Source organism: Astyanax mexicanus, chromosome 1 (assembly GCF_023375975.1).
Source record: "Astyanax mexicanus isolate ESR-SI-001 chromosome 1, AstMex3_surface, whole genome shotgun sequence".
NCBI classification, from domain to species: Eukaryota; Metazoa; Chordata; class Actinopteri; order Characiformes; family Acestrorhamphidae; genus Astyanax; species Astyanax mexicanus.
The window spans coordinates 100,111,089-100,129,728 of record NC_064408.1 but is presented as its reverse complement, the minus strand read 5'-3'; the positions used below and the strand labels follow the sequence as shown (position 1 = coordinate 100,129,728).

General features: G+C 39.8%; 1 protein-coding gene across 4 annotated transcripts in view; it reads left to right on the top strand.

Annotated features, from left to right (window-relative positions):
- The window catches only part of cnksr2a (connector enhancer of kinase suppressor of Ras 2a), a 177,036-nt gene that overhangs the window by 109,536 nt on the left and 48,860 nt on the right, over nucleotides 1–18,640 (top strand). For all 4 annotated transcript variants that reach the window (XM_049462856.1, XM_049462835.1, XM_049462846.1 and 1 more), the window contains 4 exons: nucleotides 1,181–1,314; nucleotides 2,294–2,499; nucleotides 6,340–6,429; nucleotides 15,310–15,524. In XM_049462856.1, coding sequence (XP_049318813.1) covers nucleotides 1,181–1,314; nucleotides 2,294–2,499; nucleotides 6,340–6,429; nucleotides 15,310–15,524 — 645 coding nt within the window. The remainder of the gene's footprint in view (nucleotides 1–1,180; nucleotides 1,315–2,293; nucleotides 2,500–6,339; nucleotides 6,430–15,309; nucleotides 15,525–18,640) is intronic.

Here is an 18,640-nt window from a genome sequence, read left to right as displayed (position 1 = left end):
GAATAATATACGTAAATAGACATTAATCTAAATAAAAAGTAGGGGAATTAGAAGTAGAAGAAAATGTAACAGCAACAACAATAGCGCTTTGCTCTTTAAACGTAATGTGTAAATGCATTAATATGCTATTGTATCATCATTATATCAGTGGAATAAAATTTTCTTCAAACGATAAAAATACGCTATGCAATTTGCTAATATCCTTCATTTTTTCAGGATCAATGAAGTATTTATATACAGCTTGGGAAAAAAATAAGAGACCACTTAAAAAAATTTGAGTTTATCTGATTTTACCAAACTGAAAACCTTTGGAATATAATCAAGAGGAAGATGGATGATCACAAGCCGTCAAATCAACTGCTTGAATTTTTTCACCAGGAGTGGCATAAAGCTATCCAAAAGCAGTGTGTAAGACTGGTGGAGGAGAACATGCCAAGATGCATAAAACTGTGATTAAAACCAGGGTTATTCCACCAAATATTGATTTCTGAACACTTAAAACTTTATAAAAATATGAACTTGTTTTCTTTTGTTATTTCGGCCATTTTTGATTTTCTGCAAATAAATGCTCTAACATATATATCTCAAAAATATACCTATAAATAGCAAATCCAGAGAAACTGATTCAGAAACAGAAGTCTCTTACTTTTTTCCAGAGCTGTATCTAACTCTATAGTTTATTGCAATTATTTCTGAGACAATATATCGTCCAAAACAATCACTTAGTCAGACAGGCCTAATATTGAATTGCTGGTATCTAATTAAGGATATATTCTCATCAGTTAAATCATGTCATGCCCCATATTTCATTAATTGCGAGCTCTGCTGTCAGATGAATAGAGCCTGTGAAGCAGTAAGTCTAAAAGCGTTCCATTATCCGGACTGGCAGGACCAGTTCCTCCTGCCTCTCGTTCATTATGATCAGAGCTCACTGACCCAGGAACAGAAGGAGCACAGAGGATCTGGAGTGTCCGTTTTATCAGCAGAGTTCTGTCTGTACTCTGTGCTCTGGGATCTATTAATCCCTGATTCTCCTGAAGCAGCTGCCTGTAGACTGGGCTGTGCTCTGACAGCTCACTGACCTGCTGGAGGTATGAAGCAGTAGATGAGCAGAGCTCTTGGGTTTTAGACTGATGTGCTCACTGATCTGCTGCAATTACTTCTGTCTGTCCTTCTGCAGCCTGTTGCTCCCAAGAGCCCCACCAGCAGCTCAGCCACGCCCACCAGCACCATCAGCACACCCTCCAAAAGAGACAGCTCCGCCCTTCAGGACCTCTACATCCCTCCTCCTCCGGCTGAACCCTACACACCCAGGTAAATACAGGTGTTTTTTTATAGGTGACTTAACAAAAAAAAATTCTGGGATTATGGTTTGATTTAAGTAAGCAGTTTTTTTTTTAAACTATGCTTTTTTAAATGATCACAGTGGCATGCAAAAGTTTTACAAAGCATGTTCAGGTAGCTGTAATGCAATTTAAAATGTCAATTAAGAAACAGTGGAGGTCAAGTTAAGGTCAATAAGCTGATTGGAGGATTGCAACAAATTGCAACCAAAAATACCTTTAGGAGGATTTCCCTACTAGTGATGCACTGTTCTAATGTGCAGTGGTTTATACAGTTATGGAAAACAAATAAAAGACCACCTTAAAAATGATAAGTTTCTTTAATTTTACCAAATTTAAAACCTCTGGAATATAATCAAGAGGAATATGACAAGCCATCAAACCAAACTGAACTGCTTGTATCTTTGCACCAGGAGTGGCATAAAGTTATCCAAAAGCAATGTGTAAGACTGGTGGAGGAGAACATGCCAAGATGCATGAAAAATGTGATTAAAAAAACAAAAATTGATTTCTGATTTCCTAAAACTTTATGAATATGAACTTGTTTTTATGTGCATGACCTTTATAGAAGAATAATCCAAACAAAATCTGTCCTGCCTTCTGAACACAAAATTTAACAGAATAAAAGGTTTGCCAAATTTAATTTAACGAACACCTCTCCAACTGTTTAGCATAGGGTTGGATCATGCTTTGGGCTTGTGTTGCAGCCACTGGCACAAAAAAAATACATTTCACTGCTAATGGTAAAAAAAATATTCACTTAACTACCAGTATATATGGGAAGAAGATACTTTCTATAGCTGAATAATAAGGAGCTGAGGGATCAGTTTTTTTATCAATAAAAATGATAGAAAACCTGGAAGCAGTTTCCTGTCTATTTATTTAGTCAGTTCCCAGTGGAGGAGTGGGTGAGCAGCGAGGACTAACCCCAGGTATGTGTGTGTGTACAGGGATGAGCAGGGGAACCTACCTTGTGATGAACGAGGTCAGGGAGGAATTCCTGCAGCCAAAGGCTCAGAATCACCCAACTCATTTCTGGACCAGGAATACCGGCGCCGCTACCCGCTAATGGAGGAGGAGGCGGTGCTCTACTGCTATGAGTACGACCCGAGCCGTGGAGCCCCACCCTCTCGCCGCGAGAGCACACCGACCTATGGTATGAACAATGTTACTACTAATAATAATATTAAGAAGTGTGCAAATGTTTTGTATTGCTTGAATGTTTATGCTGATATTTCCCAACTGGTTTTAATGCTGCCTGCTGGAATAACTCTATGTCACAGCTATGAAGCTTCTAAGGCTGTCGGCCAGAGAGACTAGACACAGATATGAGGCTTCTTACCCTGAGTTTACACTGGCAGGTGACAGAGCGACGGTTTACTGCTCATTTACTATTTGTGGCCACGACATTGCGACAAGCAGCAACCAACAGAGCAACTTTCTCAACTTTATTCAAGTAAATTATGATGCAGTAAAGCGGAGTTCTACACTGATTGGCTGAACTAATTCTTTAGACCAATCACAAACATGAACTGAGCTCCTCACCTTTTGCTCTGTAACCTTTTGATTCCCAAAGTACTTTATTCATATCTCTAGTAGCATGAACAATTCTAAACACAAAAGAGTATTAGAGCCACTGATTATTCTTTTCCTGTTTTATATGATGCATATTTGCTCAAATGTAGAGGGAGTTTGAAGAAAAATGAAGCATGAATGAACACAGCTTATTTCTCAATAGGTTGCTAGCTTGCTAGATTAGCCTCTGTGCTAACCAGGCGACCCAATACACGCCAAAACATGACAATAAATGCACATAAATGCACATTCGACAACACATGCAGCTGTAAACACATCTACAAAAGACATAATTGGTGCAACATAAGTGACTTTAGCATATTCTGCTTAAACTTCTTTGATCTACACACACCTATTCACAACTATGAACAGTCTTTCTCTACAGTGCTGGCTGCATATTTTCAGAAAGGAGTGCTAGATACTGTAGATAATTTTAGCAACTCTTAGTAAGATTCTAACTTCCTGAATTCTGAATAAACTCTAAATGGACACCCATACTAATAAATGCTTTCTTAAAGCATTAAGCTGCAGTCACTGCTGACAAGAATAGGACTCGCTACAGCTCTGGAAAAAAATAAGAGACCACTTCAGTTACTAAATAAGTTTCTCTGATTTTGCGATTTATAGGTAGATGTTTGAGTAAAATGAACATTTTGTTAATTTTTTATTCTATAAACTACAGACAGCATTTCTCTCAAATTCCAAATAAAAATATTGTTATTTAGAGCATTTATTTGCAGAAAATGGGAAATGGCTGAAATAACAAAAAAGATGCAGAGCTTTCAGACCACAGTTTCCTTGCATCTCTTCCACCAGTCTTACACACTGCTTTTGGATAAATTTTTACCAGTCCTGGTGCAACAACTCAAGCAGTTCAGCTTGTTTTGATGGCATGTGACAATCCTTCTTTCTCTTAATTATATTCCAGAGGTTTTCAACTTCAACAAAATCAAAGAAACTCATACATTTTAAGTGTTTAAGTATTATACTTTTAAGTATTAAGTATTTTAAGTATTATTTTTTATATATAAAGGACCGCGTTTACAACATGCCTAATGCCAGGCATGGGTTGAACATCCATGACCTCACTAATGTTCTTGTTGCTGAAGGCAGTCAAATCCTCACACTAATGCTCAAAGATCTAGATGAAAGTTTTCCCTGGAGAGTAGCACCAGCTACTTCAACAAAAGCAGTATAAACTTATTTTAAATACTTTGAATTTTTAAAAAGCACAAAACCACATTACACCTACTACAACTTCCCAATGGCCAGTCCATGCCCGCTTTACCTCGTTCATGTAACATTATACATCTAAAGCATGTGTTGTGCAGTATATAAAACCACTGGCTTGAGGAAACATGCGGTTTGAGAATTGTGGTCTGCTGCCTAAAGAGCAGCTGTTGAGATTCTATTACATGAAGGCGGAACAGATGGATTGTGTTCTTATAACAGATTGATTAACCTGTATCGGGGTAAGGGGAGTGAGACAGGGCATTGATTGGAAAAGTTGCTGGTCTGGCAGAGCAGAGTGGTCTCCAGTTGCTTCGTCACTGTGAGACAGAAAATGGAGCTGCTGTGAGGCTGAGCTGAGCTGTGCAGTGCGTTGCTGGACGAGCGTGAGGGAAGGTGTCTGTTTGTTACGGGTTGAGAATACTTGAGTGGTTTTCAGATGCTCTGTAATTAAACTCGAGAGAACAGTCTGCAGTATCTGTGTGTGTGTGTGTGTGTGTTTGTGTGTGTGTTTTTGCGTGTGTGTGTAGCCTAAAGCTGTACCTGCTGCTGTATGTGTGGCGTTCTGCTCTGCAGAACTGCTGACACATAGCTTGAGTGCAGCTTCATAGTTTCACAGGAGAAAGAGTGACACTATGCTTCACACTTCTCTCCCTCTCTCTCCGTCTCCCTCTCTCTTTCCCTCGCATAAACACACACTCTCTCTTCTCTCGTTCTATCTCACACACTCTTTTCTGTATCTTTCTCTCTCTCTGTATGGTTGCTGTTTTATTTAATAATGAATAAAACTCCTCTGTTTAAACTCCTAATGCACTATGGCCAAATGTTTGTGGACACCCCTTCTATTGAGTGTATTTAGCTACATTCAGCTACATGTTGCACGCGTTGGTGACACGGATGTGCAAATGCACACACACACAGTTTGCCTTGTCCATGTACAGAGGCACTGCCATTAGAGTAAAACCCTCTGGAGTAGACTAACATGAACATGTTGACACTATGCCTAATGCCCATTATGGGCTAGAGATGTAAAAACATCTAAATGCAAAAACCAAAGCACATTTTTAAAAAATGCACCAGAAAAAAAAAAATTTGTTCAACCAAACGACGCCTACATAAGGAAGTAAACTTTTACACCAGTAAAACTCAAAACCTGAACCCAAATGTTTACAAATGTAACATTGATTTTGCGGACTGTTGACACTGACACAGCATTTGAATATCCCCCTTTTGTTGCAGTACCTGTCTCTACTGTCCAGGGAGGACTTTGGCCCAATCCTATTTCACCCCTTGACCCTACCGCTTAACACTACCCCACTGTTTTGCGTAAGCATGTCTAGGGGTAGGGTGACCCATCAGCTGCTGGAGTCCTGAGAGAGCACAGTTGGCCTTGCTCTCTCTCTGGGTGGGTAGATGGCGCTTCCACCCCCCCACCCCCCCCCCCCCCGCCCCCCACATCACTCCAAAGGGTGCTTTGAAGTGGACTACACTAACTTTAATTGGACTTTGCATAACAAGCACCTTTGGGAATAAAAGCTGTCAACAACTGCCTCCATCATCCTGCCTTCTTTCTTTTTCCTTCCTTTCTTTCTTCTTTCGATAACCTGATTTCTGCTTTTTGGGCAGCATGATGTCTTTAGCCCCCAGGTCATTCAATCTGGGCTCACTGATGTTACACTTGTGGCTGGTCGCTGTCGAGCGGACTAAACCATTTTGCGAGGGGGGGCCCAGAATGTCCAATATGTTGAGAGAACTGTGACTAAAGTTCATTCCCTCAGTTGATGTTATCAATAAAGATGAAAGATTAATTAATTAAATGGAGGGCCCAATTCATACGAAATAAAAAACAAAAAAAATCTTTTGGATTTTCATGGGCCCCTCTCCCTACTCATGCCCTGGGTAGTCAGTTCCACTTTTCCCCCCACACCCATGATACAGAGATCACAGTTCCACTGCTGCACAGCTCAGTGTCAAGTGATTTTATGCCCAGCTACCCTACACCAGGCAGTAGGCATCATTCCAATAAGTTCAGGTTTTTCTGCTCCAGAGTCCTGATCCAGTTATTAGGTGGGATGTCCACAAACCTCTGGGCATGTATTGGTATTTTATCAGTGTAGGGGAAGTAGCGTTTGTTTTACTCAGTATCAGATTAGAAGGAAGTTTCACCCATCTCTAATTATTTGTGTTTCAGGTCGCCTGAGGCCCATCTCTATGCCAGTAGAGTATAACTGGGTTCCAGACTACGAAGACCCAGCCAGACTGAAGAGAGAGGGCAGGAGAGGTGAGTGTGTTCTACACAAACACACACACACACTTACGCATGCACACACACACAGATCAGCTCTTTTCCTCCCCGCAGTGCACAAATATTAGAGACACACAGGTCAGCAGCCTGTCAGACTCAATGAAGTTTATTGGCTGTCATCGTTCCCCTTCTTTTCCAAAACCTCTCCTCCGTCTCTCCAACTCCTCAGCTCTCTCTTTCACCATCTCTCCAACTCACTCTCTCTCCTCTAAAACTCTTTTCTTTTCCTCGACATTAACTGATGTCCTGAAAGTGGTGTCAAAGTAGAGACCAAAACTATATCATGTACCTTAGAGGTTCTGAAGTAACAAGTTTATAATGCTGCAGAGTTTTAGATGATTATTAGTCTCATTACTGATGATTATTATTTGTGAGGGTGTGTGTAACGGTATGTGTGTTTATACTGAACCATCATGTATAGGGCCATGGTTCCGTGCATGCAGTTAAACAGGAAATACATGGTTCTTGCTGTTATTGTTGCAGATGGCAAAAAGTATGTAAATGAAAATTTATTTTCATTTATAACTTTATTTTATATAACTCAAAACAACCAAACCAACAAACACACAAACAAAAATACGGGTAGTCACTCACATGGTCATGTACACACAAACACACACACTACAGTAAAACAGCTGACGTAGGGCTACGCTCTCTGTCTAGCCTCTTGCAATGCCATCCCTCCCCCTACCTCTCACTCTTCCTCTACCTCTCATTCTTCCCCTACCTCTCACTCCCCCCCCTCTTCCTCTCTGCAACATCTTCCACTGTGGTTGGAAAAGGAGCTCACCTGTACTCTTTTTATGGTGATTAATTCTTGATTGAAGGGCTAACAATTTGATTATTTATAATTGATTGACACCACTACTTTAAATGCAACGAAACCGCATCTGTAAAGCTTAGATGACAAACGTACACTTTGAGTAACAGAAACACTCAAACATGCATCTCACTCACTTACTTACTCATTTACTCACTCATTTACTCACTCATTTACTCACTCACACAAGTCCTGATCAAGACTGCAAGAAACAAAGGGCCACATACTGTAGACACAGGGACAGACAAGACACACCTGGGAAAGAAAACATTTGCTGGGTAACAAATGAAGCACAGATGGAAACACTAATCAGTAGGCGGGGCCAAGATATAAGCCAGAAATAAAAATAGCAAACAAATACAGAGCTATAAGAAACACTAATGAGACAAAACAGGAGTAAAAAGCGTAACAATTTGGATACATAAATTGCAATTTTACAAGTGCACATGCCATCTGACAATCTTAAGCTGTCCTGTTTCTGCTGCTTGTAGAAAAAAATACCAATATGCTTGATTTTATCTGTCTGTTCTCACCATTGGATTTAAAATAACTAAACACATTACACAAGAATTTCAACTAATTTTAACTCATTTAATCATGGTGAACTGGATAAGGATGATCATTTTGCATTTTTTTGTGTGCACATGTGGGAACAATTTGAATGTTTGCACTTTACTGCCTAATTACAGTAGCACTCTACAGGTTATGGTATCTGCCTCAGGGGTGTGCTGTGGGGCACTTGATGGAACAAACAGTAACTTATACAACTGTCTGATCAAATCAGACTAAAGGAAAACTGTGTTAGCTTTAAGATTTCCCCTGTTATTTCATTCTTTTACCAAACCGTGGTGCAAAAGATGCTAGACCTTTTGGATGGATCACCATCATTGCAGAGAACACAGAGTTTCACTGCTCAACAGCTCAACACTAGGGGTGCTCTATGCTCCTCTATTCCACGCCTACATCCAACATCAAATTCTTAAATAAGAATTCCAGTTATACCAATATAGAAATTAAGAATGTTTATGTTCATAAATAAGGCTGCAAAAATGCACCATTATGCCTTTTTGTGGTGTCACAAAAATAATCATATGTGTACACAAATCCATCGATTAAGCCAAGAAACTGGTTGGCTCAACCCATTCTTATTGATACTAATAAGTATTCTAGCCTGGAATAACTTTTCAGGGAGGCACAATTTAAGGCAGCCAATTAAAAGAAAGCTCATTCACAAATGTATTACTCTTTATGGGTTTTACAATCTTTATTTTTGGTTCATGAACGAATGGAAATGTTATCTGTGGACCACAGTGAAGTTGTTAGAAAATGGGGCATTTTAGGTTTAACTTCATAAAGAACCGCAGAAATAAACTACACTACTTGAAACGTAACAATTATCTTTTTTGACACGCTTTTCTCTTTTCCATTCGATTCCATTACACTTCATTCATTCATTCTCTCTCTCTCTCTCTCTCTCTCTCTCTCTTTCTCTCTCTCTGTGTATCGGTGGCTGCTTTCTCTTCACAGGAGTTGAAGCTCATTTTCCCACACCTTAGATTCGATTTTCCACGGTAGCTCAGCACTCTCGAAAAACTTTCCCACTCTTGGCCCTCGCTTCCCTGATTACCCACTTCCAGCAGCTTCACCGAGCGAGGTGCCAGCGAGCACTGGCCTGCCAGTGCCACTCACACAGTGCCAGGCTGCCCACGGGCACACAGCGAGAGAGAGAGAGAGAGAGAGAGAGGCCAAGGCCTTCGTCTAAGACTGATGAATACAAAACTTGCCTAATCTTTCGTGGGCATCTGTTTGATTGTCATTAGAGGCGTCCTGATTAAAGGGATCATCTGTATTGTCATCAATGCTGTCATTATCATTATGAACAGCTACCTCCGGCCCAGTTTTATCAGCTGCATCTTTAATATAGAGCTTTCTTGTTCAGTTTAAAGCAGTACTTTGTCTTGTTCAAACATATTGCAGATGTACAGAACCCAAGTTTTTAAAAAAAATTACTGGATGTGTAATTTGAGATTAAAGATTCTGCCATCTCCTATTTAAATGAATGGATTCTAATATACTGTAATTCTACCTCCATTATTTAAATGCAGCAGCTAGTGTAACCTCTGCTTATATTGTCAAATTTTTATATCCCCACAGAATTCGGTTTTTAAAACTTTATTCGGCTCTATTCAAAAAAGGTGTGGTTATGGTAAAAGGGCTGCTTATGGGCGGGACCATAGACTGTATATAAAGATGGACGCCGTTTTGCCGTTCCCATTCATTCAATGAAAATGAAGCCAAAATCTTCCACCATTTTGGCGATTCAGAGACCAGAGTCTGCGCAGTAGAGACCAGAGGAGGGAGAAAGGCTGTGGAGAGCAGCCTACTCATTTAAATAACCCCGCCCCTGAGGGCTGCCTCGCGGTCACAGACTGCAGAGCGGAGCGGAGCAGAGCTGACGGTCTGTTATTGGTCCCGCCCATAACCAGCCCTTTTACCATAACCACACCTTTTTTGAATAGAGCCGAATAACGGTTTAAAAAACAAATTCTGTGGGGATATAAAAATTTGACAATATAAGCAGAGGTTATATAGCTGCTGCATTTAAATAATGGAGGTAGAATTACAGTATATTAGAAAAAAACATGATTGAAAGTTGTCTGTTTTGCCATTGAAACCTATGGGGATGGGTGGGGTTACACAGCTTTCTGCAGCCGAACAGCAGGGGGCGCCCGACCTGTGGTGGCTTCACTTTTAAGAGACGATGCTCTGTCCAGCTATATACAGTCTATGGGCGGGACCAATAACAGACCGTCAGCTCCGCTCCGCCCCGCTCCGCCCCGCTCTGCAGTCTGTGACCGCGAGGCAGCCCTCAGGGGCGGGGTTATTTAAATGAGTAGGCGGTCTCTCCACAGCCTTTCTCCCTCCTCTGGTCTCTACTGCGCAGACTCTGGTCTCTGAATCGCCAAAATGGCGGAAGATTTTGGCTTCATTTTCATTGAATGAATGGGAACGGCGACGCGGCGTCCATCTTTATATACAGTCTATGGTCTATGCTTATTACAGTAATACTTAATACTATATGAGATGTTAATAGTAATTTTATGGTAGTTAAATGATAATAAATATCTTATAAATAATAAATAGTAACAGACTTGCTTAAAATGGACCAAATACTAACATTGAGATATTTTTTTTATATTTAAAATTTGGTATACCTTAAGGTAAATAATTAAATAATTAAGGTAAATAATTCATTTTGTCAAGGTAATAGACTAATCAAAAATATATGATTGTTTGAATCACTGGACGTCTGATTGGCCGGGATACGCACAGCATGCAATAAACAATATGCATTAAATAAGTTACATTTGCCATTAGTTTGCCTTTACAGAGGGTAAATATCTTGATATTAGTAACACTTGATACAGTTTAACCATCAGCCCTACTACTGCAGATATTGAGTAACAAGCTTAAAGGAGTAGCCTAGATTAGGTCAGAACATTAACTATGCTCATAAACACTATGGTTTCTCTATTAATATATGTAACATCATATTTCATGGAGCATGGAACTGGTGTAGGCATGTTCAGCTTGGGATGATGATAAGGAATGGCTGCTGTATTTACCTGCTATTTTCACCTTAGTTAATGTATGTAATTGCAATATAAATACCACAAATTGTGTTGTAATTACTTAATTTCTACTGTACTTACTGTACAATAAAGTAATGTGTGATAAAATAGTGTTTCAACCATATAAGCAAAAAAAATAGACATTAGTTTACAGTTTAATCCAGTTTAAAGAAAGTATGTGGTGTGCTAAGCTGTTTATGTGGTTAGCACAATGCTAATAGATTACCTTGTTAGCTTAATTAGATTGTTAGCTAAATTAGTCTTGTAGCTTTAATGCAAAAGTAACAGCAGACTTCAGACACTAGACCTGCATCAGAAAACTGTACAAATCGGGACGTTTTTTTGCAATTATTAATTTAGAACTTGTCTTTAGCTTATTTATTTGTGATGCATTGGTGTGTGGGTGTGGTTGTATTGTGTGTTTTCTCCTGTGTGTATTTAGTTGTGTTTGTGTGTGTGTGTGTGTGTGTGTGTGTGAGAGAGAGAGGGGATCTAATCACACAGCTCTTTTTCTTGGCTGCTGTTTGATCCTGTTAAACTGCTCTGTCTTTCTGCATTGTGAGGAGATTAGTGCTGTGACGTCTCTCTCTCTCTCTCTCTCTCTCTCTCTCTTTCTCTTTCTCTCTCTTTCTCTTTCTCTCTCTTTCTCTCTCTCTCTCTCTCCCTTTCTTTGGGCACTTTAGACAGGTGCCGATTTTGGAAACTGACCAATCAATCAATCATCGTAGATGGAATAGAAGATTGAGAGAGATAGAGAGAAAAATAAAGAGGGGAGTAGAAGAAGAGAGAGAGAGATAAAGAGAAAGAACTAAAGAGAGAGAGAGAGAGTAGAAGAAGTGTGATAGAGTGACAAAGCAACGCTGGCAAAAACTGGAGGAAGAGAGCAGGAGAGAGTGATAAAGAGAGAGATAGAGAAAACAGGTTGAAAAGGCTAAAGATGCATCAAGGTCGGTCTGGCAATCAGAGCACAATGCTTTTCAAAGCTCTCCAGCGCATTGTCTCCCATAACAGCGGCTATTTTTACTGGCAGAACTATTTTCTGATCTATTCAACCAAGGCAAACATGCAGCCTCCAAACCTCAAGTGCCACACTTCAGTTTGGGCAACTGAGGTAAAGAGTGAAAGGTTTATGTAGATTTTGCCCTATAATGTAAAAAGCTTTGTTTATTTATTTATTTAGTTATGTATATGTGTTCGGCTGCAGAACATAAAACTCTCCCACTTAATCTCAACCACTCAGAGCTCAAACAAATAATGAAACCATGAAAAGGGAAATCAACATTAATATGCTGGCAAAGAAGGAGTTTTTGCAGTTGAATCACGCAGATGTGTGATGATACAGGCCTGACATTTTGTTCTATGTAGACTTAGGTTTTTCTTTTATTGTCAAAAAAACAAAAACGTGGCTTGTTTTTAGTCTTAATTAGGAAAAGCCAGCTGATGCGGATTTCAAAGTTTTATACGTGAGGTAATGTGTTACAGAAATGAGTGTAAAAACAAGGGATACAACCAAAATGTGTATTTTAACTTAAATATTATGGATTTATTATGATTTTTTTGTGTGTAGAGTCACACAACAATGCAAAAAATAACATCAATATGAAGGATTTTAATAGTTATATTACATGGTAAAGTTTATAGTTGGAGAGTGGGCAATGTTTTTATTACATATCTTGCTTTTGTAATTAGGTCCATGAACTTGACACTATGCTCAATAATAAAATGTATTTTAAAGTTATTTTGTGCCACGATATGAAAAAGTACTTCAATCAATGCAGAGGACCTTTACACCATTCACACATTTGTCTTCACAGTTGCTCCAGGCAATGCAGTGCAGTTTTAGTCATACATCCACCTCAGCAGTGCTAGTCTAATCATGCATTTACCTCATTAAAGCTACAATACTTATAGGGGGGAGTGTGGGCCTGGGCCTGCCACTGCTGCTGAAAAAATCATGACATTAGAGGAAACACTGTATAAATTGGTATACATAATTCAGCCCTTCCTTGTATTATTTCAACCAAACATTTGTTATTTTGTTCGAATATTTCTGGTTGCCAAATGTTTGGTCCTCCCCTACATGTAGTTTTTTGCAACATAACAAAATACAGTCAGACAGATCCTACTGTTTAAAAGTTTTGTCTAACAAATGCTTACACTCAGCACTCCAAAACAACTCAGACACAGTCATTACTGAGACCTGTGTGAAATATTCCACACACTGCCTCTGTTTCAACTTTCAGCGAGAGAGAGAGAGAGAGAGGGAGACGAAGAAAGAGGCCTTCTTTCTACAAGTACTCTGTTGCCATGGAGACTCTGACAGCAGCTCTCCATGATGATTTACGTCCTATTGGCCGCTGCTGGGCAACAGAGGAGTAAAGGGGTGGGAGCAAGCCAACTTACTGATGGCCATCGCAGGTTTGGAATTAAAGGGATGGTTTGGTTGAACACTCTTATTTCTGCAGGCCGGCGGAGCCGTGACCAATCACTCCTGCACACCCATTTAAGAAAGAATCAGGCTTTTCAGACGTTGGTTGGCCTCTTACTGGTAGGCCTGTGCTTTTGATTGGTGAGGAGAGTTGCTGAGTTACTGAGAGATGTATATGTCTGCTACTGGAGCAGAATAGCAATATATCACTCCAGGACAATAAATGGTAGATATAAAGTGAACAGACTTAAACCACTGTCAATTATGCCCTAACCTAACCTCGTCTTACACTTAAGTCCTATCCGGATGAGATTAGTTTCTCAGGGAGAAGCCTGTGAAAAACTCTTGCATCCGGACTGCAATTGAAAAAACAGGAGGACCAGTTGGATTTCTCGATCACATGACATTGCGTTCAGTAGCTCCTCCATTTCCACTCTCTGTTGTGCTTATGTGGCTCTCTGTGGAAACACGCGTCCAAAGTGTAATCACGTCGTGTAGCAGTGAACAAGTAGCTATTTTATTAAACGTGAGGTGATGAAACTCAGAGATGTGGATCCGGACGGGACTAAAATTACTGAAGGACCACGGAGTTCAGCAAAAAATAGTAGGTAATTCAGCCTGTAATTTTCTCAGAGTACATCTGAGAAAAACACGTACACATACGTGAGAAACTAATCCCATCCGGATAGGGCTTTAGCGTAGTTTATCATTTATTTTTCAGCCAATACATGTTTTTATATGCCACTAAAAATTTGCTGGAGTAATTATACTCTACACCCACAGGGAAATATTGTGCTGACATCATACCAAGAGAATATAGATTTTTACTTACCATTAAATCTAGGCCTGTTTTTGTATGGATAATTTAATGTTTCAGTAATTATTACAACAAACAACATTGTTGTGATTTTAAGACAATTTAATGCCATTGAAATAATAATTTAATAGCATAATAATGCATTTACACCTTTTTACCCCTTTAATGGGTGTTAAGACATTAGAACTTGAAAAAAATAATTTAAAATATCCTAAATATATAAAAGATTAATAAAATAAATCTTTGTTTAAATTATGTTATTGAAGATCTAGTAGACCCCCAAAACTACAGCACTTAAAGCATCAGTATAAGAGATTTAATATTTCTTACTCCAGGGCTCCCTCTATAGCCGCAAATTGTATTTCACACTTTGAGCCACGCCTATCTGAGACATACAGAACAGTCACTAGAGTGAATAAAGCTTTCAGACTCTCATTTTAGAATTATGTTTCAGGATTTTAAACAAATATAATAATTTTATAACGTTTTTTTTGTGAGCACTATCTTGCCTGTTTTTGCCAGAGTTACATACTGCAGTTTCTGGTGTGGCGAAACCAGAGTATCAACAACAGCGATGCTACTCTACCTATTACAAGCCAGTGGAGCATCAGTATTATTTTTTAGCTGCTATTTTAAGGAGAAATGTTACATAATGCTGCTTTAAAGCTTTCATCTTTGATAGAGGGGAGAACATCAAGCTCTGCTCTTGCTTCAGATCTGAAATGGTCCACAGGTGCTTCTGTGTGTGTCTGTCTACTGTATATAGAAAGTGACTCAACAGTGCTGTGTGTCTGAAAGGATGTGGAGCTGATCAAGAAGAAAAAAATCTGATCAGATTAGAAAAGTGATGAGAATAAACGAAAAACAAAGACTTTGGAGGTATAGAAAAATCTCTCTGTATTACAGCTTTAAAATTAGTCTCCTAAAAAAAAGAGTGGATTCAATAAATAACAGATCTGATATTAGATTCAGTTCTTGAGGCTTCTGTTTAAATTGTTTTCCGCTTGTTTTCCTGAATCTGAAATATGAATAATAATGTCTGTCTTCATTCGAAATAAGGAATTAAGGAAACAAATGAAAGATGTTTTTTAACTACATATTGAAGTACATTAAATGTGTTTCCCTCCCTCTTTTGTCTTTCCCGCTCTGTGTGCCTCAGAAAACTCTATGTTGCGATATGTGAGTGAAGACAAGGTTCCAGAGGAGTACCTGACCGGCCGCAGTGCTAAACGGGACACGGGTAAAAGAACAAAGAAGAAGAGCGAGAAGAGTGGAAGCCCCGCCCACTACTCCCTTCTCCCCGCCCTGCAGATGGAAGTCCTCCGTCAGGAGTCCATGTCCACACCAAGCTCAGACTCCACCTCACTCTACCATGTAAGTGTTCTCAATTAGGTCATCTTTACTAGTGCTGAACTCTAGAGAAAGCCAAAAATGAGGAACATCTTAACTCCATGTGGTGTTCAATAGAAAAAAATTATACCTGATGATCCTCCACTCTTATAGCTTTCTGCTCCCTCCCGCTGTTCCTTAGTCAAAATGATCAAATTATGGTAAATTCGGCACATTTTTAAACTACTTTTTAGTGTTTTCTACATTATATGGGCAAAACATTGTACTCTGAAACTTGCTTATTTATTGTTCATTTCAAAATCAGTGTATTAAAAAAGAGATTATCCTGCTTTCGTTGAAGTTTCTCTGTCCAAGTGGTGCTTTCTACTAGATTTTGGAACATTGCTCTGGGTATTTGATTGCTTTCACCAATGAGAATGTAGGTGTGGTCAGGATGGTGGATTGTCACCACCATATCTCATCTCCATCTCCCCAACTCATCCCAAAAGTATTTGATAAAGCGCTACCAGAGAGCACTGTTCCATCATTACACTGCTCCACATTTCAATTCCTGACATAAGGCATGGTACCATTTATGTTTATATTTCCTTCAGAGGCTCCAATTTAATTAGCTGTACTTCTCCACAGGAACTAGACATGTTAGTCAACAGACATGTTTGCATCTTCAAGGAATAATCAGTAATAAATGAGAGGGAGTGAGTGAAATGACTAAGGAGTCCAATTTCCAAAAGCTGGAGAGAGTTTTCTGTCCCACCCACTGCTCCTCAGACACGACGCTCATGCGGGTTGCCAGATTGACACACAATGGCAAGTGATGACATGTTTTACAGTCTAGCTGATCAGTGATTATATATCGGTTTCAGTGTCTAAGCTAGTTGTGGTGGTGGTGGTTAATTACCTAGCTATAGTAAGCAACCTTTCTGAAGCTCAGTGAATACCTGTTCAGTACAAATAAATAGCCAGTTCACCCATTTCCAAGGCTGCAGCTTACTGTTTGCACTGTTTGTACTGTTGTGTTCTATACTTGGCAACCCTGAGTGTGGAAATGGGACTGAAGGAATGGTGTTGGGCAGAATTGTAAATGCAAAAACCTACACAGATTTGCGTGACGTACCACGCAGTTCAAATAAGAACAACATACTGTTTGAAGCTCTGCTGTCTAGAGCTGCCTGTGCTTAAACTCAGCATGTTTCCTTCTAATCTTACATCCTGATCAATTCATGAGTCACTACAGAAAATATATAATCCTTAATAATCCTTTAAAGTAGCTAGATGCATTCATTCTGCAGGAAAACAGGCAGATGTGGCTCTTTTATAAGAACTCTTATTGAGATAGCACAGTGTTTCTTTAATAAGAAGTAAGCAAGAAATCAAATCTCATTCTAATGCATGGAGAGTGGCGGTGTGGTGTTACCCACTTCGCTATTCCAACTGTGCAATCAAGTGAGGTCAGAGGGTCACACCCCTAATTTGCTGTATTTTTTTTTAGCTGCTCTCACAATCGCGCTCTCACGCCCTCTGCTCCGAGTGCTTTCATTCAGGTCCTCACTCTGCTATCTCAAGGTCTCTCGGCCTGCTGCCAACACAGGCTTGTGCAGAGATTAATCCACGCGGGCCGTCTGTGTTTAGCTTTCAGCAGGAGCGCCTTGGCCCTTTCTTATTGGAATCTCATATCCGCTCCCTCTGTGTGCGTGAAGAAAGTGTGTGTGTGTGTGTGTGTGATATGGAGTTTAGACCTCCTGTTAGTGAGGTTATTAGTAGGAGCTGTGTGAGCTGGCTCTGCCACTGCAGGACAGAAGACTGCAGCAGACGCTTTCTCTCCACGAACACACACCTTCAGCCCTCAGCCTGCATACACACACACACACACACACACACATACACACACACACATGGACTTGGAAAACTATGTGGAACTGCATGGTAACACTGAAACTAGGTGACACACTGAGGTGTGTGAGTCTGTCTCCAAGCACATATGGATGCTGAGTGGGCAGATGGTGCCTGCGTTGGTGTGGGCGGGGCTCTGTCACAGTGTCACCTTCCACGCTGTTTCGAGCTCCGTGATTGGACAAGCTCCATCTGTGACACGCACGTGCGAGCAGAGCACAGACTGGGGACACAATAAGCAAGTTGGTCATTTTTGCTGTTTGATTGCTCACATTAAAAAAAGTAATATGATAAAAAATAACCAAAGTTTGAAGCTCGTTCATGGGCTCTCAAGTGGTGCAACTGTTGAGACTGTCTCTGAGGAGGACTGAAGTCCAGACTTGAAGCTATCAGTGGCCTGGAACTCCAAAAAAGCACTATAGACTTCACTCTACCCCTCTGTCTCTACCCTATCCTAATTACTAAGAGTGATTTTAGCCAGTGTGGGTATCTATCTATCTATCTATGTATCTATCTATCAGCTGATGTTACATAATTAGCAGTTAGCTTTCTATTCCAAGTGTGTTTATTATTCAGTGAGGTCATTTTAGTAGGAGTTAAAAACATTCAGGTTCTTCACATGTCTCAGCATGCTAGACTTAATATAAACCCCTCACTTGACCATATTGGGAATATGTGGTATCTCTGATTGATTAGTGCTGTGGCTTTATACAGCTCTGGAAAAAACATGTAAAAATGATGAGTTTCTTTGCTTTAACCAAATTGAAATTTTCTGGAGTATAATCAAGAGGAGGATGGATGATCACAAGCCATCAAACCAAACTGAACTGCTTAAATTGTTGCACCAGGAGTGGCTTAACATTATCCAAAAGCAGTGTGTAAGACTGTTGGAGGAGAACATGCCAAGATGCATGAAAACTCTGATTAAAAACCAGGGTTATTCCAGGTATACAACACAACAGCATGCAAACAGTGTGCTGAAGCCATGGAAACCAACAAACTGGATATGGATATGTTTCTGCTGGACTAATCCAACTAATCACTGAGCCTCAGTAAGGTAGCTGGGTTATTTATTACCACCATTAGCAGAGTAGAGATGGGCATTTTGGATACGGAAATGTATATATTCACTGATCAGCTACTGAGAAAGTCTTATCATTGCTTGCCACTGTGGGTCAATCTGGCCACCCATGCAAGCTTTGTGTCTGGGGCACAAAAATAGTCAATTTCTTCATACAGAAAAGCTTCGA